This window comes from Petromyzon marinus, chromosome 67 (genome assembly GCF_048934315.1).
Source record: "Petromyzon marinus isolate PM22_M1 ecotype Great Lakes invasive population chromosome 67, UKy_Petmar_22M1.pri1.0, whole genome shotgun sequence".
NCBI lineage: Eukaryota > Metazoa > Chordata > Hyperoartia > Petromyzontiformes > Petromyzontidae > Petromyzon > Petromyzon marinus.
Window position 1 is genome coordinate 5,527,685 of NC_133733.1, and position 26,721 is coordinate 5,554,405.

At 52.3% G+C, this 26,721-nt stretch overlaps 1 protein-coding gene across 3 annotated transcripts; it reads right to left on the reverse strand.

Annotated features, from left to right (window-relative positions):
- Positions 1-194: 194 nt before the first annotated feature.
- On the reverse strand, positions 195-25,143 carry PPM1L (protein phosphatase, Mg2+/Mn2+ dependent 1L). 3 transcript variants are annotated; one of them, XM_032978558.2, is made up of 6 exons: positions 24,001-25,143; positions 19,709-19,863; positions 15,813-16,178; positions 2,571-2,727; positions 1,696-1,857; positions 195-1,542 (listed from the first exon to the last, which is right to left on the reverse strand). In XM_032978558.2, the coding sequence occupies exons 2-6, from the start codon at positions 19,850-19,852 to the stop codon at positions 1,010-1,012; spliced, it is 1,362 nt and encodes a 453-aa protein (XP_032834449.2). In that variant the 5' UTR covers positions 19,853-19,863; positions 24,001-25,143; the 3' UTR covers positions 195-1,009. The 3 variants fall into 3 exon arrangements, with proteins under 3 accessions (XP_032834449.2, XP_032834448.2, XP_032834451.1); XM_032978557.2 differs by having other exon boundaries at positions 23,980-25,139; XM_032978560.2 differs by having other exon boundaries at positions 1,112-1,580; positions 23,980-25,134.
- Positions 25,144-26,721: the final 1,578 nt, after the last annotated feature.

Consider the following 26,721-nt stretch of genomic DNA (forward strand, 5'->3'; position numbering starts at 1 on the left):
CACCACACCCCCCTTCCACCACCGCACCACCACCACCCCTCCGCTATCGCCACCACCACACCACCGCCACCACCGCACCAGCACCGCCGCGGGCGGCGCCCTCCCCTGGCGAGCCGGAGCACAGCGGCTCCTGGACACCCGGTCGGCGTTCGCCTCGGGCGCCCGTTGCCCAGAACGACGATTGACAAGTTGCGTTGCGTGCGTTCGCAGTTTTAATATTTTTATTCGGTCATCGAGTGCTCGCAGCAGCTTACGACAGAGACGTTGCGCTCGCACACCAGACACGCGCAGATCCCCCGCGTAGCCTTAACACACTTGGCGGGGGGCGGTAGATTGTAATCATACCTGGTGTTCCGGGTATATATTATATTATATTCTGGGTCCGCCGACCGAGTCGTGAGAAACACGTCGTCAACATCGTCAACATCGTCACCTGCTATTAATAAGTTAACATTATTATGAATAAATGGCCACAAACTGTTTGTAGCGGTCCTGTCCACCCCTCGCTGGGAATCCAACCCAGGTCTCTGGGGTCAACCCCAGTGTTTATGGGGGGGGGGTTTCGCGCCGAGTCTCCGTCTCGACCAGCCCACTGCGACGCTCGATCTGTAGGACCGATCTCGCGAGATAGCGGCTTCAACGAAATCCTACCGGATTCAACCCAGAGCCACGTGACCGAATCCACACCGCGAGAATCGATAAGGGGATGGCGCTTGCTGGAGTTGTAGGATTCTACCCGGGGGTCACAGGGCCTTTCCGCGGACCACGAGATCAACACGGCGGACGGTGAATTTCAACGCGCTCCCCGGGGGTTATAGGTGGCTCGGGGAATGAACTCGCACCTCTAAAACCAGGTCCCAGAGCTACGGTGAGGGGGGGTCACAATCCGGGTCGGAGGATTCTTCCCAGAACCACAGGAGCCTAACGGAAGGATGCAGGATTCGACTCGAGTGCCTCGGGGCTCGCGGCTCGGGATCGCGGCTCGGGATCGCGGAATTTGAGCCGAGGGTTACGGGATCGAGCATTCCCGCGCCGTGGAACCACGCTTCCGGGAGTCCACCCCCCTCCGGAGACACCGGATCGGAACCCCCCCCCCCACGCTCTGTTCACGTCCACCAGCACCCCCCGCGTCCCTTTCACCCTCCCCACCACCTCCATCCACCGCCGCCCTCCCCATCAGCAGGCGGTCCTGGCCGCCTGCCGCGGGGTGGCGGAACCGGCGGTGGCGGCGGCGGCCGCGGCGACGCCGGCCCGCGGCGGGCGGTAGCGCACCACCACCACGGTGATGTTGTCGGGGCAGCCGCGGTAGAAGGCCTGCAGCGCCACGCTCTTGGCGCCGAGGTGCGGCTCGCCGAGGCGCTCGGACACGAAGGCGACCGCCTCCTGGCTGCCGAAGGCGTCCCAGAGGCCGTCGCTGGCCAGCAGCAGGAAGCGGGGCCGCACGAGGGACAGGTCCACGGCCGTGACGTCGGGCTCCGCCGTCACGACGCCCATGCGCTTGAGCGGGAAGTCGCCGAGGGAGCGGGACATGGCCAGGACGCCCTGCACGCGCCACGAGCCGTTGTAGCTGATGAAGCCGCCTGAGCGGGGAGGAGGGGGGGCGGGGGAGAGAGAGACGTCTGCGGCTCACCGCGCGCCACACTGCGTGGCACGCCGCCGCCGCCGCCGCGCGGTGCGCCGTTGCGGCGTGCTCACCGGCGCGCTTGATGCGCTGCCGCTCCTTGAGCTGGTGCGGTTTGTGGTCGTGGGAGAGGGCGAGGGCGCAGCCGCGGGCGTCGCACAGCACCGCGCGCGAGTCGCCCACGTTGGCCACGTAGAGTCGCCCCGCCGACTCCACCGCCAGCACGCACGTCGTGCCTGCGCGCAGAGAGAGGCGCCGCGCGGGAGGGGGGACGCACGGCGGGGAGGCCAGGGGAGGCGCACGGGAGATGAGGGGGACACGGGGAGACATGGGAAGACACGGAAGATGAGAGGAGGCAGGAGGGGAGACATGGAAAGACACGGGAGATGAGGGGAGACACGGGAGATGAGGGGACACGAGGAGGCAGGAGCGGGGAGACACGGGGAGACATGGAAAGAGACAGGGAGACACGGGAGATGAGGGAAGACACAGGGAGACAAGAGGAGACACGCGAGATGAGGTGACACGGGGAGGCAGGGGTTGAGACACGGAGAGACATGGGAAGACACAGGGAGACACGGCGGAAAACACGGAAGATGAGGGAACATGTGGAGACTCGGAGAGACAAAGGGAGACACGGGAGATGAGGGGAGACGGGGAGGCAGCAGCAGCAGCCAGTGAACTCTGGCGGTGAACTCTGAACTCTGGCGGTGAACTCTGAACTCTGGCGGTGAACTCTGAACTCTGGCGGTGAACTCGGGTGGTGAACTCTGGCGGTGAACTCTGAACTCTGGTGGTGAAACCTGATGGTGAACTCTGAACTCTGGTGGTGAACTCTGACGGTGAACTCTGGCGGTGAACTCTGAACTCTGGTGGTGAACTCGGCCGGTGAACTCGGGCGGTGAACTCTGGCGGTGAACTCTGAACTCTGGCGGTGAACTCTGCGCACCAGCCTCGTTGCCGGCGGGCCCGAGCGTCTCCATGAGCTCCATCTCGGTGCGCCGCACGGCGTCACGCAGCGCCGTCTCCACGTCCGCACCGTCTCCCTCCGCCAGGCGCCGCCGCAAGTAGTCCGGCAAACGCCGCTTCACGTACTCCGCCGCCGCCTAGCGGGGGTGCGCAACGGTCGGGGTAACCGCAGGGCCCTCGAGACTCAACACTGCACCATAGACTCAACACTGCACCACAGACTCAACACTGCACCACAGACTCAACACTGCACCATAGACTCAACACTGCACCATAGACTCAACACTGCCCATAGACTCAACACTGGACCATAGACTCAACACTGCCCATAGACTCAACAATGCCCATAGACTCAACACTGCACCACAGACTCAACACTGCACCATAGACTCAACACTGCCCCATAGACTCAACACTGCACCATAGACTCAACACTGCACCATAGACTCAACACTGCCCATAGACTCAACACTGCACTATAGACTCAACACTGCACCATAGACTCAACACTGCCCATAGACTCAACACTGCACCATAGACTCAACACTGCCCATAGACTCAACACTGCCCATAGACTCAACACTGCACCGTAGACTCAACACTGCACCATAGACTCAAAACTGCACCGTAGACTCAACACTGTACCATAGACTCAACACTGCACCATAGACTCAACACTGCAGCATAGACTCAACACTGCACCATAGACTCAACACTGCCCATAGACTCAACACTGCACCGTAGACTCAACACTGCCCATAGACTCAACACTGCCCATAGACTCAACACTGCACCATAGACTCAACACTGCACCATAGACTCAACACTGCACCACAGACTCAACACTGCACCACAGACTCAACACTGCCCATAGACTCAACACTGCACCATAGACTCAACACTGCACCATAGACTCAACACTGCCCATAGACTCAATACTGCCCATAGACTCAACACTGCCCATAGACTCAACACTGCACAATAGACTCAACACTGCACCATAGACTCAACACTGCACCATAGACTCAACACTGCACCATAGACTCAACACTGCACCATAGACTCAACACTGCACCATAGACTCAACACTGCACCATAGACTCAACACTGCCCATAGACTCAACACTGCCCATAGACTCAACACTGCACAATAGACTCAACACTGCACCATAGACTCAACACTGCACCATAGACTCAACACTGCACCATAGACTCAACACTGCACCAGAGACTCAACACTGCCCATAGACTCAACAATGCACCATAGACTCAACACTGCACCATAGACTCAACACTGCACCATAGACTCAACACTGCACCATAGACTCAACACTGCACCAGAGACTCAACACTGCCCATAGACTCAACACTGCACCATAGACTCAACACTGCCCATAGACTCAACACTGCACTATAGACTCAACACTGCACCATAGACTCAACACTGCACCATAGACTCAACACTGCCCATAGACTCAACACTGCCCATAGACTCAACACTGCCCATAGACTCAACACTGCACCGTAGACCCAACACTGCACCGTAGACTCAACACTGCACCATAGACTCAACACTGCACCATAGACTCAACACTGCACCATAGACTCAACACTGCACCATAGACTCAACACTGCACCATAGACTCAACACTGCACCATAGACTCAACACTGCCCATTGACTCAACACTGCCCATAGACTCAACACTGCACCATAGACTCAACACTGCCCATTGACTCAACACTGCCCATAGACTCAACACTGCACCATAGACTCAACACTACCCATTGACTCAACACTGCACCATAGACTCAACACTGCCCATTGACTCAACACTGCCCATAGACTCAACACTGCACCATAGACTCAACACTACCCATTGACTCAACACTGCACCATAGACTCAACACTGCACCATAGACTCAACACTGCACCATAGACTCAGCACTACCCATTGACTCAACACTGCACCATAGACTCAACACTGCTCCATAGACTCAACAATGCTCATAGACTCAACACTGCCCATAGACTCAACAATGCTCATAGACTCAACACTGCACCATAGACTCAACACTGCACCATAGACTCAACACTGCACCATAGACTCAACACTGCCCATTGACTCAACACTGCCCATAGACTCAACACTGCACCATAGACTCAACACTGCACCATAGACTCAACACTGCACCATAGACTCAACACTGCCCATTGACTCAACACTGCCCATAGACTCAACACTGCACCATAGACTCAACACTGCCCATTGACTCAACACTGCCCATAGACTCAACACTGCACCATAGACTCAACACTGCACCATAGACTCAACACTGCCCATAGACTCAACACTGGACCATAGACTCAACACTGCCCATAGACTCAACAATGCCCATAGACTCAACACTGCACCACAGACTCAACACTGCACCATAGACTCAACACTGCCCCATAGACTCAACACTGCACCATAGACTCAACACTGCACCATAGACTCAACACTGCCCATAGACTCAACACTGCCCATAGACTCAACACTGCACCATAGACTCAACACTGCACCAGAGACTCAACACTGCCCATAGACTCAACAATGCACCATAGACTCAACACTGCACCATAGACTCAACACTGCACCATAGACTCAACACTGCACCATAGACTCAACACTGCACCATAGACTCAACACTGCACCAGAGACTCAACACTGCCCATAGACTCAACACTGCACCATAGACTCAACACTGCCCATAGACTCAACACTGCACTATAGACTCAACACTGCACCATAGACTCAACACTGCACCATAGACTCAACACTGCCCATAGACTCAACACTGCCCATAGACTCAACACTGCCCATAGACTCAACACTGCACCGTAGACCCAACACTGCACCGTAGACTCAACACTGCACCATAGACTCAACACTGCACCATAGACTCAACACTGCACCATAGACTCAACACTGCACCATAGACTCAACACTGCACCATAGACTCAACACTGCACCATAGACTCAACACTGCCCATTGACTCAACACTGCCCATAGACTCAACACTGCACCATAGACTCAACACTGCCCATTGACTCAACACTGCCCATAGACTCAACACTGCACCATAGACTCAACACTGCACCAGAGACTCAACACTGCCCATAGACTCAACAATGCACCATAGACTCAACACTGCACCATAGACTCAACACTGCACCATAGACTCAACACTGCACCATAGACTCAACACTGCACCATAGACTCAACACTGCACCAGAGACTCAACACTGCCCATAGACTCAACACTGCACCATAGACTCAACACTGCCCATAGACTCAACACTGCACTATAGACTCAACACTGCACCATAGACTCAACACTGCACCATAGACTCAACACTGCCCATAGACTCAACACTGCCCATAGACTCAACACTGCCCATAGACTCAACACTGCACCGTAGACCCAACACTGCACCGTAGACTCAACACTGCACCATAGACTCAACACTGCACCATAGACTCAACACTGCACCATAGACTCAACACTGCACCATAGACTCAACACTGCACCATAGACTCAACACTGCACCATAGACTCAACACTGCCCATTGACTCAACACTGCCCATAGACTCAACACTGCACCATAGACTCAACACTGCCCATTGACTCAACACTGCCCATAGACTCAACACTGCACCATAGACTCAACACTACCCATTGACTCAACACTGCACCATAGACTCAACACTGCCCATTGACTCAACACTGCCCATAGACTCAACACTGCACCATAGACTCAACACTACCCATTGACTCAACACTGCACCATAGACTCAACACTGCACCATAGACTCAACACTGCACCATAGACTCAGCACTACCCATTGACTCAACACTGCACCATAGACTCAACACTGCTCCATAGACTCAACAATGCTCATAGACTCAACACTGCCCATAGACTCAACAATGCTCATAGACTCAACACTGCACCATAGACTCAACACTGCACCATAGACTCAACACTGCACCATAGACTCAACACTGCCCATTGACTCAACACTGCCCATAGACTCAACACTGCACCATAGACTCAACACTGCCCATTGACTCAACACTGCCCATAGACTCAACACTGCACCATAGACTCAACACTACCCATTGCCTCAACACTGCACCATAGACTCAACACTGCACCACAGACTCAACACTGCACCATAGACTCAACACTGCACCATAGACTCAACAATGCTCATAGACTCAACACTGCCCATAGACTCAACAATGCTCATAGACTCAACACTGCACCACAGACTCAACACTGCACCATAGACTCAACACTGCACCATAGACTCAACAATGCTCATAGACTCAACACTGCCCATAGACTCAACAATGCTCATAGACTCAACACTGCACCATAGACTCAACACTGCACCATAGACTCAACACTGCACCGTAGGCTCAACACTGCCCATTGACTCAACACTGCACCATAGACTCAACACTGCACCATAGACTCAACACTGCACCATAGACTCAACACTACCACAGACTCAACACTGCACCATAGAATCAACACTGCACCATAGACTCAACACTGCACCACAGACTCAACACTGCCCATAGACTCAACACTGCACCATAGACTCAACACTGGACCATAGACTCAACACTGCCCATAGACTCAACACTGCACCGTAGACTCAACACTGCACCGTAGACTCAACACTGCACCATAGACTCAAAACTGCACCGTAGACTCAACGCTGTACCATAGACTCAACACTGCACCATAGACTCAACACTGCACCATAGACTCAACACTGCACCATAGACTCAACACTGCCCATAGACTCAACACTGCACCGTAGACTCAACACTGCCCATAGACTCAACACTGCCCATAGACTCAAAACTGCACCATAGACTCAACACTGCCCATAGACTCAACACAGCACCGTAGACTCAACACTGCACCATAGACTCAAAACTGCACCGTAGACTTAACACTGTACCATAGACTCAACACTGCACCATAGACTCAACACTGCACCATAGACTCAACACTGCCCATAGACTCAACACTGCACCATAGACTCAACACTACCCATTGACTCAACACTGCACCATAAACTCAACACTGCCCATTGACTCAACACTGCCCATAGACTCAACACTGCACCATAGACTCAACACTACCCATTGACTCAACACTGCACCATAGACTCAACACTGCACCATAGACTCAACACTGCACCATAGACTCAGCACTACCCATTGACTCAACACTGCACCATAGACTCAACACTGCTCCATAGACTCAACAATGCTCATAGACTCAACACTGCCCATAGACTCAACAATGCTCATAGACTCAACACTGCACCATAGACTCAACACTGCACCATAGACTCAACACTGCACCATAGACTCAACACTGCACCATAGACTCAACACTGCCCATAGACTCAACACTGCCCATAGACTCAACACTGCCCATAGACTCAACACTGCACCGTAGACCCAACACTGCACCGTAGACTCAACACTGCACCATAGACTCAACACTGCACCATAGACTCAACACTGCACCATAGACTCAACACTGCACCATAGACTCAACACTGCACCATAGACTCAACACTGCACCATAGACTCAACACTGCCCATTGACTCAACACTGCCCATAGACTCAACACTGCACCATAGACTCAACACTGCCCATTGACTCAACACTGCCCATAGACTCAACACTGCACCATAGACTCAACACTGCACCAGAGACTCAACACTGCCCATAGACTCAACAATGCACCATAGACTCAACACTGCACCATAGACTCAACACTGCACCATAGACTCAACACTGCACCATAGACTCAACACTGCACCATAGACTCAACACTGCACCAGAGACTCAACACTGCCCATAGACTCAACACTGCACCATAGACTCAACACTGCCCATAGACTCAACACTGCACTATAGACTCAACACTGCACCATAGACTCAACACTGCACCATAGACTCAACACTGCCCATAGACTCAACACTGCCCATAGACTCAACACTGCCCATAGACTCAACACTGCACCGTAGACCCAACACTGCACCGTAGACTCAACACTGCACCATAGACTCAACACTGCACCATAGACTCAACACTGCACCATAGACTCAACACTGCACCATAGACTCAACACTGCACCATAGACTCAATACTGCACCATAGACTCAACACTGCCCATTGACTCAACACTGCCCATAGACTCAACACTGCACCATAGACTCAACACTGCCCATTGACTCAACACTGCCCATAGACTCAACACTGCACCATAGACTCAACACTACCCATTGACTCAACACTGCACCATAGACTCAACACTGCCCATTGACTCAACACTGCCCATAGACTCAACACTGCACCATAGACTCAACACTACCCATTGACTCAACACTGCACCATAGACTCAACACTGCACCATAGACTCAACACTGCACCATAGACTCAGCACTACCCATTGACTCAACACTGCACCATAGACTCAACACTGCTCCATAGACTCAACAATGCTCATAGACTCAACACTGCCCATAGACTCAACAATGCTCATAGACTCAACACTGCACCATAGACTCAACACTGCACCATAGACTCAACACTGCACCATAGACTCAACACTGCCCATTGACTCAACACTGCCCATAGACTCAACACTGCACCATAGACTCAACACTGCCCATTGACTCAACACTGCCCATAGACTCAACACTGCACCATAGACTCAACACTACCCATTGACTCAACACTGCACCATAGACTCAACACTGCACCACAGACTCAACACTGCACCATAGACTCAACACTGCACCATAGACTCAACAATGCTCATAGACTCAACACTGCCCATAGACTCAACAATGCTCATAGACTCAACACTGCACCACAGACTCAACACTGCACCATAGACTCAACACTGCACCATAGACTCAACAATGCTCATAGACTCAACACTGCCCATAGACTCAACAATGCTCATAGACTCAACACTGCACCATAGACTCAACACTGCACCATAGACTCAACACTGCACCGTAGGCTCAACACTGCCCATTGACTCAACACTGCACCATAGACTCAACACTGCACCATAGACTCAACACTGCACCATAGACTCAACACTACCACAGACTCAACACTGCACCATAGAATCAACACTGCACCATAGACTCAACACTGCACCACAGACTCAACACTGCCCATAGACTCAACACTGCACCATAGACTCAACACTGGACCATAGACTCAACACTGCCCATAGACTCAACACTGCACCGTAGACTCAACACTGCACCGTAGACTCAACACTGCACCATAGACTCAAAACTGCACCGTAGACTCAACGCTGTACCATAGACTCAACACTGCACCATAGACTCAACACTGCACCATAGACTCAACACTGCACCATAGACTCAACACTGCCCATAGACTCAACACTGCACCGTAGACTCAACACTGCCCATAGACTCAACACTGCCCATAGACTCAAAACTGCACCATAGACTCAACACTGCCCATAGACTCAACACAGCACCGTAGACTCAACACTGCACCATAGACTCAAAACTGCACCGTAGACTCAACACTGTACCATAGACTCAACACTGCACCATAGACTCAACACTGCACCATAGACTCAACACTGCCCATAGACTCAACACTGCACCATAGACTCAACACTACCCATTGACTCAACACTGCACCATAGACTCAACACTGCCCATTGACTCAACACTGCCCATAGACTCAACACTGCACCATAGACTCAACACTACCCATTGACTCAACACTGCACCATAGACTCAACACTGCACCATAGACTCAACACTGCACCATAGACTCAGCACTACCCATTGACTCAACACTGCACCATAGACTCAACACTGCTCCATAGACTCAACAATGCTCATAGACTCAACACTGCCCATAGACTCAACAATGCTCATAGACTCAACACTGCACCATAGACTCAACACTGCACCATAGACTCAACACTGCACCGTAGACTCAACACTGCCCATTGACTCAACACTGCCCATAGACTCAACACTGCACCATAGACTCAACACTGCCCATTGACTCAACACTGCCCATAGACTCAACACTGCACCATAGACTCAACACTACCCATTGACTCAACACTGCACCATAGACTCAACACTGCACCATAGACTCAACACTGCACCATAGACTCAACACTGCACCACAGACTCAACACTGCACCATAGACTCAACACTGCACCATAGACTCAACAATGCTCATAGACTCAACACTGCCCATAGACTCAACAATGCTCATAGACTCAACACTGCACCACAGACTCAACACTGCACCATAGACTCAACACTGCACCATAGACTCAACAATGCTCATAGACTCAACACTGCCCATAGACTCAACAATGCTCATAGACTCAACACTGCACCATAGACTCAACACTGCACCATAGACTCAACACTGCACCGTAGGCTCAACACTGCCCATTGACTCAACACTGCACCATAGACTCAACACTGCACCATAGACTCAACACTGCACCATAGACTCAACACTACCACAGACTCAACACTGCACCATAGAATCAACACTGCACCATAGACTCAACACTGCACCACAGACTCAACACTGCCCATAGACTCAACACTGCACCATAGACTCAACACTGGACCATAGACTCAACACTGCCCATAGACTCAACACTGCACCGTAGACTCAACACTGCACTGTAGACTCAACACTGCACCATAGACTCAAAACTGCACCGTAGACTCAACGCTGTACCATAGACTCAACACTGCACCATAGACTCAACACTGCACCATAGACTCAACACTGCACCATAGACTCAACACTGCCCATAGACTCAACACTGCACCGTAGACTCAACACTGCCCATAGACTCAAAACTGCACCATGGACTCAACACTGCCCATAGACTCAACACAGCACCGTAGACTCAACACTGCACCATAGACTCAAAACTGCACCGTAGACTCAACACTGTACCATAGACTCAACACTGCACCATAGACTCAACACTGCACCATAGACTCAACACTGCACCATAGACTCAACACTGCCCATAGACTCAACACTGCACCGTAGACTCAACACTGCCCATAGACTCAACACTGCCCATAGACTCAAAACTGCACCATAGACTCAACACTGCCCATAGACTCAACACTGCACCGTAGACTCAACACTGCACCATAGACTCAGCACTGCACCATAGACTCAACACGACATCATAGACTCAACACTGCCCATAGACTCAACACTGCACCGTAGACTCAACACTGCACCATAGACTCAACACTGCACCATAGACTCAGCACTGCACCATAGACTCAACACGACATCATAGACTCAACACTGCCCATAGACTCAACACTGCACCATAGACTCAACACTGCACCATAGACTCAACACTACCCATTGACTCAACACTGCACCATAGACTCAACACTGCACCATAGACTCAACAATGCTCATAGACTCAACACTGCCCATAGACTCAACAATGCTCATAGACTCAACACTGCACCATAGACTCAACACTGCACCATAGACTCAACACTGTACCGTAGACTCAACACTGCCCATTGACTCAACACTGCCCATAGACTCAACACTGCACCATAGACTCAACACTGCCCATTGACTCAACACTGCCCATAGACTCAACACTGCACCATAGACTCAACACTACCCATTGACTCAACACTGCACCATAGACTCAACACTGCACCATAGACTCAACACTGCACCACAGACTCAACACTGCACCATAGACTCAACACTGCACCATAGACTCAACAATGCTCATAGACTCAACACTGCCCATAGACTCAACAATGCTCATAGACTCAACACTGCACCACAGACTCAACACTGCACCATAGACTCAACACTGCACCATAGACTCAACAATGCTCATAGACTCAACACTGCCCATAGACTCAACAATGCTCATAGACTCAACACTGCACCATAGACTCAACACTGCACCATAGACTCAACACTGCACCGTAGGCTCAACACTGCCCATTGACTCAACACTGCACCATAGACTCAACACTGCACCATAGACTCAACACTGCACCATAGACTCAACACTACCACAGACTCAACACTGCACCATAGAATCAACACTGCACCATAAACTCAACACTGCACCACAGACTCAACACTGCCCATAGACTCAACACTGCACCATAGACTCAACACTGGACCATAGACTCAACACTGCCCATAGACTCAACACTGCACCGTAGACTCAACACTGCACCGTAGACTCAACACTGCACCATAGACTCAAAACTGCACCGTAGACTCAACACTGTACCATAGACTCAACACTGCACCATAGACTCAACACTGCACCATAGACTCAACACTGCACCATAGACTCAACACTGCCCATAGACTCAACACTGCACTGTAGACTCAACACTGCCCATAGACTCAACACTGCCCATAGACTCAAAACTGCACCATAGACTCAACACTGCCCATAGACTCAACACTGCACCGTAGACTCAACACTGCACCATAGACTCAAAACTGCACCGTAGACTCAACACTGTACCATAGACTCAACACTGCACCATAGACTCAACACTGCACCATAGACTCAACACTGCACCATAGACTCAACACTGCCCATAGACTCAACACTGCACCGTAGACTCAACACTGCCCATAGACTCAACACTGCCCATAGACTCAAAACTGCACCATAGACTCAACACTGCACCATAGACTCAACACTGCCCATAGACTCAAAACTGCACCATAGACTCAACACTGCCCATAGACTCAACACTGCACCGTAGACTCAACACTGCACCATAGACTCAACACTGCACCATAGACTCAGCACTGCACCATAGACTCAACACGACATCATAGACTCAACACTGCCCATAGACTCAACACTGCACCATAGACTCAACACTGCGCCATAGACTCAGCACTGCACCGTAGACTCAACACTACACCATAGACTCAACATTGCACCATAGACTCAACACTGCCCATAGACTCAACACTGCCCATTGATGACAGTGGTGATATTGATGACGATGGTGATGTTGATGACGGTGGTGATGTTGATGATGGTGGTGATATTGATGACGGTGGTGATATTGATGATGGTGGTGATAGATGATGGTGGTGATATTGATGGTGGTGATATTGATGACAGTGGTGATGATGACTGGTGATATTGATGATGGTGATGTTAATGATGGTGGTGATGTTGATGACAGTGGTGATGATGATGAAGGTGGTGATGTTGATGACGGTGGTGATGGTGATGATGATGAAGGTGGTGATATTGATGATGACGGTGTTGATATTGATGACGACGGTGGTGATATTGATGATGGTGGTGATATTGATGACGCTGGCGATATTGATGATGGTGGTGGTAATATTGATCATGGTGGTGGTGGTGATATTGATGATGGTGGTGATGTTGATGATGGTGATATTGATGATTATGGTGGTGATATTGATGATGGTGGTGATATTGATGACAGTGGTGATATTGATGATGACGATGGTGATATTGATGATGACGATGGTGATATTGATGATGACGATGGTGATGTTGATGATGGTGGTGATGATGATGATGATGACGATGGTGATATTGATGGTGGTGTTGATGATGGTGGTGTTGATGATGGTGGTGATGTTGATGATGGTGGTGATGTTGATGATGATGACGGTGGTGATATTGATGATGATACTGGCGATATTGATGATGACGCCGGCGATATTGATGATGACGCCGGCGATAATGATGATGACGCTGGCGATATTGATGATGACGCTGGCGATATTGATGATGACGCTGGCGATATTGATGATTACGCTGGCGATATTGATGATGACGCTGGCGATAATGATGATGACGCTGACGATAATGATGATGACGCTGGCGATATTGATGATGACGCTGGCGATAATGATGATGACGCTGGCAATAATGATGATGACGCTGGCGATATTGATGATGACGCTGGCGATATTGATGATGACGCTGGCGATATTGATGATGACGCTGGCGATATTGATGATGACGCTGGCGATAATGATGATGACGCTGGCGATATTGATGATGACGCTGGCGATATTGATGATGACGCTGGCGATAATGATGATGACGCTGGCGATATTGATGATGACGCTGGCGATAATGATGATGACACTGGCGATATTGATGATGACGCGGGCGATAATGATGATGACGCTGGCGATAATGATGATGATGCTGGCGATAATGATGATGACGCTGGCGATATTGATGATGACGCTGGCGGTAATGATGATGACGCTGGTGATATTGATGATGACGCTGGCGATAATGATGATGATGCTGGCCATATTGATGATGACGCTGCGATATTGATGATGACGCTGGCGATAATGATGATGACACTGGCGATGTTGATGATGACGCTGGCGATAATGATGATGACGCTGGCGATATTGATGATGACGCTGGCGATAATGATGATAACGCTGGCGATATTGATGATAACGCTGGCGATATTGATGATGACGCTGGCGATAATGATGATGACGCTGGTGATATTGATGATGACGCTGGCGATAATGACGCTGGCGATATTGATGATGACGCTGGCGATATTGATGACGCTGGCGATAATGATGATGACGCTGGCGATATTGATGATGACGCTGGCGATATTGATTATGACACTGGCGATATTGATTATGACGCTGGCGATAATGATGATGACGCTGGCGATATTGATGACGCTGGCGATAATGATGATGACGCTGGCGATAATGATGACGCTGGTGATATTGATGACGCTGGCGATAATGATGATGACGCTGGCGATATTGATGATGACGCTGGCGATAATGATGACGCTGGCGATAATGATGATGACGCTGGCGATATTGATGATGACGCTGCGATAATGATGATGACGCTGGCGATATTGATGATGACGCTGGCGATATTGATGATGACGCTGGCGATATTGATGATGACGCTGGCGATATTGACATTGATCTTTGTCCCTGCATCAATATCCGACGGAGGGGGGCGGCGGCGGGGGGGGGGGGGGGAGGGGGAGGGGGAGGGGGGTGGGGCACGCACCTCCCCACCGTGCCCGTCGAACACCCCGTAGAGAGCGTGGCGGTGACGGCGGCCGCAGCGAGGGGCGGCCTCCCCGGCCTCCCCGGCCGCCCCGGCCGGAGCGGCCGCTTCCCCGTGCGCCACGGCGAAGCGGTCTTCCATGTGCTCCCTCCGGCCTTGCAAGGCGAACACCGCCACCCCGCGCGAGCGGTACTGCCACGTGACGCGGGGGCGGTGGGCCGACGTCCAGGCCCCCCAGGGCACTCCCGCCGGGGGGGGGCACGGGGGACCCCCCCCGGTGAGGGGGGACGGCTCCGGGGGGGTGGAGGGGCCGCGGGAGGCGAAGCGGCGGAGGGAGCGGCGGAGGGAGGTTGGAAGGGAGCGCAGCTGAGGAGTGGGACACGGGGAGTGGGACACGGGGAGTGGGGAGTGGGACACAGGGAGTGAGAGTGAGACACGGGGAGTGAGAGTGAGACACGGGGAGTGGGACATGAAGAGAGAGACGCGGGGAGTGGGGAGTGGGACACAGGGAGTGGGACACGGGAAGTGGGGAGTGGGGAGTGGGACACGGGGAGTGGGACACGGGGAGAGAGAGACGCGGGGAGTGGGACACGGGGAGTGGGACACGGGGAGAGAGAGACGCGGGGAGTGGGACACGGGGAGAGAGAGACGCGGGGAGTGGGACACGGGGAGTGGGACACGGGGAGTGGGACACGGGGAGTGAGACACGGGGAGAGAGAGACGCGGGGAGTGGGACACGGGGAGTGGGACACGGGGAGTGGGACACGGGGAGAGAGAGACGCGGGGAGTGGGACACGGGGAGTGAGACACGGGGAGTGGGACACGGGGAGAGAGAGACGCGGGGAGTGGGACACGGGGAGTGGGACACGGGGAGTGAGACACGGGGAGAGAGAGACGCGGGGAGTGGGACACGGGGAGTGGGACACGGGGAGTGGGACACGGGGAGTGGGACACGGGGAGAGAGAGACGCGGGGAGTGGGACACGGGGAGTGAGACACGGGGAGTGGGACACGGGGAGAGAGAGACGCGGGGAGTGGGACACGGGGAGTGGGACACGGGGAGTGAGACACGGGGAGAGAGAGACGCGGGGAGTGGGACACGGGGAGTGGGACACGGGGAGTGGGACACGGGGAGAGAGAGACGCGGGGAGTGGGACACGGGGAGTGAGAGACGGGGAGTGGGACACGGGGAGTGGGAGACGCGGGGAGTGGGACACGGGGAGTGGGACACGGGGAGTGGGGAGTGGGACACGGGGAGTGGGACACGGGGAGTGGGACACGGGGAGTGAGAGTGAGACACGGGGAGTGGGACACGGGGAGTGGGACACGGGGAGTGAGAGTGAGACACGGGGAGTGGGACACGGGGAGTGGGACACGGGGAGTGGGACACGGGGAGTGAGACACGGGGAGTGAGAGACGGGGAGTGGGACACGGGGAGTGGGAGACGCGGGGAGTGGGACACGGGGAGTGGGACACGGGGAGTGGGACACGGGGAGTGGGACACGGGGAGTGGGACACGGGGAGTGGGACACGGGGAGTGAGAGTGAGACACGGGGAGTGAGAGTGAGACACGGGGAGTGGGACACGGGGAGTGGGACACGGGGAGTGGGACACGGGGAGTGGGACACGGGGAGTGAGAGTGAGACACGGGGAGTGAGAGTGAGACACGGGGAGTGGGACACGGGGAGTGAGAGGGAGACACGGGGAGTGGGGAGTGGGACACGGGGAGTGGGGGGAGGGAGACACGGGGAATGGGGAGTGGGACACGGGGAGTGGGGAGTGGGACACGGGGAGTGAGACACGGGGAGTGAGACACGGGGAGAGAGAGACGCGGGGAGTGGGACACGGGGAGTGAGACACGGGGAGTGAGACACAGGGAGTGGGGAGTGAGACACGGGGACAGAGAGACGTGGGGAGTGAGACACAGGGAGTGGGGAGTGAGACACGGGGAGAGAGGGACACGGGGAGTGGGACACGGGGAGTGGGACACGGGGAGTGGGGAGTGGGACACGGGGAGTGGAGAGAGAGACACGGGGAGTGAGAAACGGGGAGTGAGACACGGGGAGTGGGGAGTGAGACACGGAGAGACATCATCTTCTGCCCCCTATCTCCCATGCAACATTCTCCCACGTCTTGTTACCTCACCACCCGACGCCTCGCACCCGAACAGAGCACCTCTCACCCCGTTGTGCGCTCGCTCCGGCAGGCCTCAACCGATGTGGCATTCACCTGAGTCAGGGAGTGACTGAGTGAGTCAGGGAGTGACTGTGCGAGTCAGACAGCAGGTAAGCGAGTCAGCGAGTGACTGGGTGAGTCGGCGAGTGACTGGCTGAGTGAGCTACTGGGAGAATGAGTGACTTGGTGAGTGACTGAGTGATGACTTGGTGAGCGACTGAGTGATGACTGGGTGAGTGAGTGAGTCGGCGAGTGACTGGGTGAGTCGGTGAGTGACTGAGTGATGACTGGCTGAGTGAGTCGGCGAGTGACTGGGTGAGTAACTGAGTGACTGAGTGATGACTTGGTGAGTGATTGGGTGAGTAACTGAGTGACTGAGTGATGACTGGGTGAGTGAGTCGGCGAGTGACTGGGTGAGTGACTGGGTGAGTCGGCGAGTGACTGGGTGAGTGAGTGATGACTTGGTGAGTGACTGAGTGATGACTGGGTGAGTGAGTGAGTCGGCGAGTGACTGGGTGAGTCGGTGAGTGACTGAGTGATGACTGGCTGAGTGAGTCGGCGAGTGACTGGGTGAGTAACTGAGTGACTGAGTGATGACTTGGTGAGTGAGTCGGCGAGTGACTGGGTGAGTAACTGGGTGAGTCAGTGAGTGACTGAGTGATGACTTGGTGAGTGTCTGAGTGATGACTGGGTGAGTGAGTGAGCGAGTCGGCGAGTGACTGGGTGAGTAACTGAGTGACTGAGTGATGACTGGGTGAGTGAGTCGGCGAGTGACTGGGTGAGTCGGTGAGTGACTGAGTGATGACTTGGTGAGTGAGTGAGTCGGTGAGTGACTGGGTGAGTGACTTGGTGAGTCGGTGAGTGTCTGAGTGATGACTTGGTGAGGGAGTGAGAGTCGGTGAGTGACTGGGTGAGTGACTTGGTGAGTAACTGAGTGAGTCGGTGAGTGACTGAGTGATGACTTGGTGAGTGAGTCGGCGAGTGACTGGGTGAGTAACTGAGTGAGTCGGTGAGTGACTGAGTGATGACTTGGTGAGTGTCTGAGTGATGACTGGGTGAGTGAGTGAGTGAGTCGGTGAGTGACTGAGTGATGACTTGGTGAGTGTCTGAGTGATGACTGGGTGAGTGAGTGAGTGAGTCGGTGAGTGACTGAGTGATGACTTGGTGAGTGTCTGAGTGATGACTGGGTGAGTGAGTGAGTGAGTCGGTGAGTGACTGAGTGATGACTTGGTGAGTGTCTGAGTGATGACTGGGTGAGTGAGTGAGCGAGTCGGCGAGTGACTGGGTGAGTAACTGAGTGACTGGGTGAGTAACTGAGTGAGTCGGTGAGTGACTGAGTGATGACTTGGTGAGTGTCGGAGTGATGACTGGGTGAGTGAGTGAGCGAGTCGGCGAGTGACTGGGTGAGTGACTGGGTGAGTGAGTGATGACTTGGTGAGTGACTGGGTGAGTAACTGAGTGACTGAGTGATGACTGGGTGAGTGAGTGATGACTGGGTGATTGACTTGGTGAGTAACTGAGTGAGTCGGTGAGTGACTGAGTGATGACTTGGTGAGTGTCTGAGTGATGACTGGGTGAGTGAGTGAGCGAGTCGGCGAGTGACTGGGTGAGTAACTGAGTGACTGGGTGAGTAACTGAGTGACTGGGTGATGACTGGGTGAGTAACTGAGTGAGTCGGTGAGTAACTGAGTGAGTCGGTGAGTGACTGGGCGAGCGAGTCACCCTCGGGCCGTGCCTGGCGGCCGCCCAGAACACAGCCACGGACGCAAGGAGCAGCAGAGACTCGGGCCGTAGCAGCAGGTGGAGCAGCAGGGAGAGGAGCAGCGACAGCAGGCGGGCGGCCGACTCCAGCGGCAGAGGCAGCATGGCGTGGTCACCTTGGGGGGACACACACCCACACACTCGCACACACTCACACACTCACACACACTCTCACACACACACTCACACACACTCTCTCACACACACACCTACACACACACAACAACAACCGCCATTCGCCACTAAGTGGCGGTGACGTCACCACGACGCTTGTGCCAGGCCATGTGCACCCTGAGGCCACGTGAAGTGTCGAACGCCCGCTGGCAGGAGGTCACGGGGCAGACCCAGCAGGTGCCACGGGTCGACTGACTGAGATGACTGGCTGATGCACCACCTGTGCCCCCTACTGTGCCAACCTGCTGTGCTTTAGCCACCCGGCACTCCGCTCGTTGTTGTGAGCGTCGCTCCTCCGCCCTCCGTTGTTGTTGGAGGGCGACTGCCTCCAACTGCCCAGCAGCGTCCTTCACGAGCCTCCTCCACAGAGGCGGATCTTGACACCGCTGGTACCAGTCATCGGCAAGTCCACTCAGCTCCACTTCCTCCTGTACCACATCACTCCATCTCTTCTCTAGCCCGTGCTGCGCCCGTTTAGCCCCCTCGATCCGGCCGAACAAAAGCTGTTTAAGCATGCGGTGGCTGGGCATGCGGGCTACGTGACCCAGCCAATGCAGCCTTGCCTGCCGGAGGAGCTCACCGATGGGACCTTGCCCAGATCTTTCAAGGATATGTGAGCGCCTCACACAATCCAGCCTGGTTAACCCCAGCATGGGTCGTAGGCAGGCCAGCCTAAATGTTTCTAACCGGCAAAGATGCTCCATTAGGGGGGTCCACGTTTCGCAAGCGTCGAGAAAGGAGGGAATGACCGTGGCCGAGAAGACCTGAAGCTTCGTGCGGAGCGACAGACCAGGTAGCTTCCACACAGCGTTACGCAACCGATGAAAAGATATTGCCGCTCGACTGATTCGGAGTGATACCTCTGCTGCCAAACCGGAGCCGGTCATGAGCACACTGCCCAGGTATGGGAAACTCTCCACTCTCTCCACAACTGCCCCATCACCGATTGGGAGTTGTGGGAGTGGAGTGTCCGATGGTACAAAATACCCAGGCAGGTGCTTAGTTTTGGTAGGGCTGATGGTAAGGACCCACCTCTTAGTGGTACGCTCCAGTTTCAGCAGAAGCGTCTCTAACTCCTCCTCTGAATGAGCAGCAATTACCATATCATCGGCATACATAACGTGGTTGACCAATAGGGAGCCATCCCTTGACCACACCTGGGCATCGATCAGCCTCCCAATATATCTGTACCAAATGGAAATTCCCCCGGTACAGCTCTTGAAGGCTTCACGAACTACGTGGTCAAAATAGATGTTAAATAATGTGGGAGCCAGAGGACATTCCTGTCGCACCCCAAGGTGTACAGGGAATGGCTCTGACTCCTGGCCACGTAGTTTTACCCGGGCCCGCTCACCATCATGAAGGTCCTTAATGATCGTGAGCAGAGGGTCAGGTACTCCAAAAGCACGAAGAACGACCCAGAGCCCAGGCCTACTGATGGTATCATAGGCCTTGACCAGGTCAATAAAGCAGAGATGTAGGTCTTGCTGGAATTCCCTACACCTCTGCTCTAGCAGACGGACAGAAAATATGGCATCTGTGCAAAACCGCCCTTTCCTGAAACCACATTGGGGCTCCGCAAGCCTCTTCCCAGCGTGCCTGGCAAGGCGATGTTGAATAATCCTTGCCAGGACCTTTCCCGGCACACTGAGGAGTGAGATGCCTCTGTAGTTGTTACAGTCTGTGCGGTCCCCCTTCTTAAAGAGGGGGACCACCAGGGCATCCTTCCAATCCTGCGGAACCCGTCCAGTGGTCCAGACTGTTGTAATGATGTCATGTAGGGCAGTCTGTACACAAACGCCACCCTCCCTCAGCATTTGGCTTGGGAGATCATCTCTGCCTGGTGCCTTTCCTGGTCTCAGGCTCTGGATCGCCTTCAGTACTTCCTCAACAGATGGAACCTCAGCCAACCACTCACAGGGGGTGACTTCTTCCAATATTTGAGGCACCGCAGCCTCAGCAGGGTCATCCCCACTTTGTACCACTATGTTTTCCTGGCCGAGGGATTTCCCCTCCCCCAGGACCTCACAGAAATGCTCAGCAAATCTGCAAACCTGTTCTTGGGGATTGGAGATTGGATCACCGTTCTTTCCCCTAATGATGGTAATAGGTGTGGCGCTGCAGGTAAATTTTTTGATGGAATTAAAAAGCGATTTGTGATCGCGGTCCGTTGAGGCAGACTCCATCTCCTCAGCAACCCGCGACCACCACCCATTATTGCAGTGCCTCACGGCTCTCCGAACCTCCGAGCGAAGGCTGCGGGAAGCTTCCTCATTCTCTGACGTGGGATGCTGTAGACGATTAGAGTGGACCTGTCGCTTTTTCTCAACCATCCTGAACACCTCCTCTGTCAGCCAGGGTCTCTGGGGAGGTCTAGACCGTGTACCCAAAGCAGCCATTGCAGCTGCATGAGTCACAGTCCTAAACCTCTCCCATTTCGCCTTTACATCAGGAGCAATGGGGGACGATGCCAACCCCAGCTGCAAGCGATGATGAAATTCTCGCTTGCAACTTTCATCAGCTAGCTGAGACCATGCCACTATGGGTATGAATGGGGTCCTGGGTGTACACACATCAGCGGAGTGAAAGAATGGCAGGCGCATCTTACAGATGACAAGTCGATGGTCAGTGGGCAGATTAGCTCCACGGTAGGTCCTGGTGTCAAGGACATGGGCCCGCATCCGCTGTTCCGTCACTACGTAGTCCAGCAGATGTTCTTGCTTGGACCCGGCATGCATCCATGATGTTGTGTGGATGCGCCGATGCCGGAACAGCGTGTTGGTAATTACAAGCCCATGGGCTGCACAAAAATCTAGCAGCCTCCTACCGTTGTTATTGAGCTGATCTGGCCCATGCCCTCCAATCACTCCAGACCAGGTGCCAGCATCATGACCAACTCGGGCATTGAAGTCACCCAACAGGATGACTCTATCCCGAGGGGCCACTTTAGACAGCACCTGTGACAGGAGGTCATAGAAGGCATCTGACTCATTGGCTTTGCCTGGATCCCTCCACGGATGTTCATCTTCGGTGGGGGCATAAGTGACCACGACCACGTTACCCACACATCCTCCACGTTACCCACACATCCTCCACGTTACCCACACACCCTCCACGTTATCCACACACCCTCCACGTTATCCACACACCCTCCACGTCACCCTCCCCGTTACCCACACATCCTCCACATCACCCACACATCCTCCACATCACCCACACATCCTCCACGTTACCCACACATCCTCCACATCACCCTCCCCGTTACCCACACATCCTCCACATCACCCACACATCCTCCACGTTACCCACACATCCTCCACATCACCCACACATCCTCCACGTTACCCACACATCCTTCACGTCCCCCCACATCCTCCACATCACCCACACATCCTCCACGTCACCCTCCCCGTTACCCACACATCCTGCACGTCACCCACACATCCTCCACGTCACCCACACATCCTCCACGTCACCCACACATCCTCCACGTCATCCTCCACGTAACCCACACATCCTGCACATCACCCACACATCCTCCACATCACCCACACATCCTCCACGTCACCCACACATCCTCCACGTCACCCACACATCCTGCACATCACCCACACATCCTCCACGTCACCCACACATCCTCCACGTCACCCACACATCCTCCACGTCACCCACACATCCTCCCCACGTTACCCACACACCCTCCACGTTACCCACACATCTTCCACGTCACCCACACATCCTCCCCACATCACCCACACATCCTCCACGTCACCCTCACCACGTTACCCACACATCCTCCACATCACCTACACATCCTCCCCGTTACCCTCCCCGTTATCCACACATCCTCCCCGTTACCCACACATCCTGCACATCACCCACACATCCTCCCCACATCACCCACACATCCTCCCCACATCACCCACACATCCTCCCCACATCACCCACACATCCTCCCCACATCACCCACACATCCTCCCCACATCACCCACACATCCTCCCCACATCACCCACACATCCTCCCCACATCACCCACACATCCTCCACGTCACCCTTACCACGTTACTCCCCCGGGTTACCCGGCACGGCAGCAGCACGGAACGCCGCTGTCTTGACGGTCTGATGGGGTTGGGGGTTTGGAGATGAGGGAATCGATCCGCTAGGTGAAAAATCGTTCCGCCCGCGCGGAATCGATTCCCGTCACCCGATTTCCATCTGTTCGATTCCGATCCAACAACTTCCGATTCCGCGGATCGGCAGATTTTGTCAGCCGGCGAGAGAATTGGTGAATTGACATCGGCTGAAAAAGGTTCAATCTATTTTTGGTGTTTGAATATCTTAACGCGATCTCCCGTCTAATTACTGCCAGACAGGGTCAAAGCCTTTACATTATGAGACCTCCTTTGCCAGTAACAAGATATAGGAATGTGTTTGACCCTTTTAACTGGCTAGTTAAAAGGCTAAAACCTATTCCTAGGGTCAAAGCTATAATTATTTTTTCGGGCATCCCATGTTGAAGCTGCTCGCTCCCAAGCTGCGAAATGCCCTGGATAGTAGTAGCATTGCCCTGGTACCTGGATCTGACGCTGGTGGTGAGTCTGGGCCGTAGAGAAGGCGGATCTCAGTGGTGTAGACCAATCAGTTTCAAAGACAATGCATCATAATACTGGTTGGAACGAAGTTGTAAACTGAGTGTACCAGCCTGCAATAGATTAATGTGTCCGTCCGTCCGTCCCCTTTCAAAAGCCCCATACTACCGTATACCGGGAAACAATTCCTCATTTTAAAATACAATTGTTGTCATTTTTCGGCCCAGCCCTTGACAATTTTATGATACATTGCTCCAAAATGAGCAGATTTCAGTCAATAAGGATTTCACCGTTCCATTCCTCTACAGAGGTTAATTTCTCCGAAGAACCCTCAACGATTTTGAGGGCAAAAAGGTGGGAAGACGCTCTCAATTTGCACAATTTTACGTAACAATGTCATACAATTGCGCAAAATTCCAATGTTCCTACCAGCCCACCCTGCAGGGACCTGTTTTATTACGCTACGTCACGCGTATTTTTTGTTTGTTCCTAGGTACTAGGTCTTACTTTTTGGAATTGCTTGTTGCCTACAAAAGTATCTCAAATGGCTATTATAATAGGGGGTTTACCCCCTATTTTTTTTCTGGCAACAAAACTTGGATTCACGTTTACCGCATTAACCACAATACTTGCATATACTTAGCTCTTTCGGTAAAGTCACGTTGAAGGGAAACAAAAAAATATATTGTTTTATATATATATATTTTAATTATTTTATTGTTTCCCTTCAACGTGACTTTACCGAAAGAGCTAAGCATATGAATTACTGCAGTGACGAGAAAGCTTTAAATCAAAATTTCACAATACTTGCGGTCAAAAATGCAAACAGAAAACTCTGATAATATGACGATGCATTGTCCTTGCAACTGATTGGTCCACACCAAGGGGACGGCTTTCTTTTGAGCCTACACCCAGTTGGTGCAATTATATTTTGGTACCGGCTGTTGCTTCGATTTAAACGTTTCGTGACTGCAGGGATTCATCTCCGTGGTCCTTTCGGTAAAGTCACCGCCGCGTTAGAATGGAAATAAAATGATGAAAAAAAGATAAATTTCATTTCACTCGTTGTTTTTTTTCGGCAAAGGTCACGTGTGTAGGAATACCGTAAAATTCTGTGAAAACAAATCAATCGCGACGTTTCGACCGCGACACGAGCGATCTTCATCAGGTGTAAAATAACAAAAACAAATCACGAAGGTAAATACAACAAGAAGATGAGAGACGAGAATTCAACAGACCCAAGAAAAATTACACGTGATGCACCACCGGTCAGGTCAACAACACAGTTAGACACTTGCCTGGAGTGACTTTACCGAAAAAAAAACAATGAGTCATTTATGCAGTCACGAAAGCTTTAATTCTCTGTTAAATTTTTATTTTCTTACGTTTTATTTTTTTATCACTTTATTTCCACTCCACGCGACTTTACCGAAATAACCAAGATATCGATTTAAAGCTTTCGTGACTGCAAGGATTCATCTTCTTTGGTTCTTTCGGTAAAGTCACCACCACGTAGAATGAGAATAAAATAAGAAATTGATAAAATAACACAATAATAGAATATTATAACACAATAATAGAATATTATTGTGTTATTTTATTTTATCAATTTATTATTTTATTCTCATTCTACCTGGTGACTTTACCGAAAGAACCAAAGAAGATGAGCCAAGAAGATGGCTATTGTTACTCCCCTACGAACTTTGCCTTTGAGACCGCGACTTTTGCGCGAACGGAAAAGACGCGAATTCGCACCACGTTTTCTCATTTAAAATAGGTCAATTTAAAAATATATATATAATCAATGTCCTATTTCAATGCTAAATTCTATGCTAATTCCTTTGTCAAGGGGTGCCTCTGCGGATGTGTATACTTTAACTTAGCTTTTTCAATGCTAAATTCTATGCTAATTCCTTTGTCAAGGGGTGCCTCTGCGGATGTGTATACTTTAACTTAGCTATTTCAATGCTAAATTCTATGCTAATTCCTTTGTCAAGGGGTGCCTCTGCGGATGTGTATACTTTAACTTAGCTATTTCAATGCTAAATTCTATGCTAATTCCTTTGTCAAGGGGTGCCTCTGTGGATGTGTATGCTTTAACTTTAACATAGCCATTTCTGTGACCAGTCACAAGCTAATCACTCAGCCATTTCAATGCTAAATTATATGCTAATTCCTTTGTCAAGGCGCTCTGTTTCTTCTCACACAGCT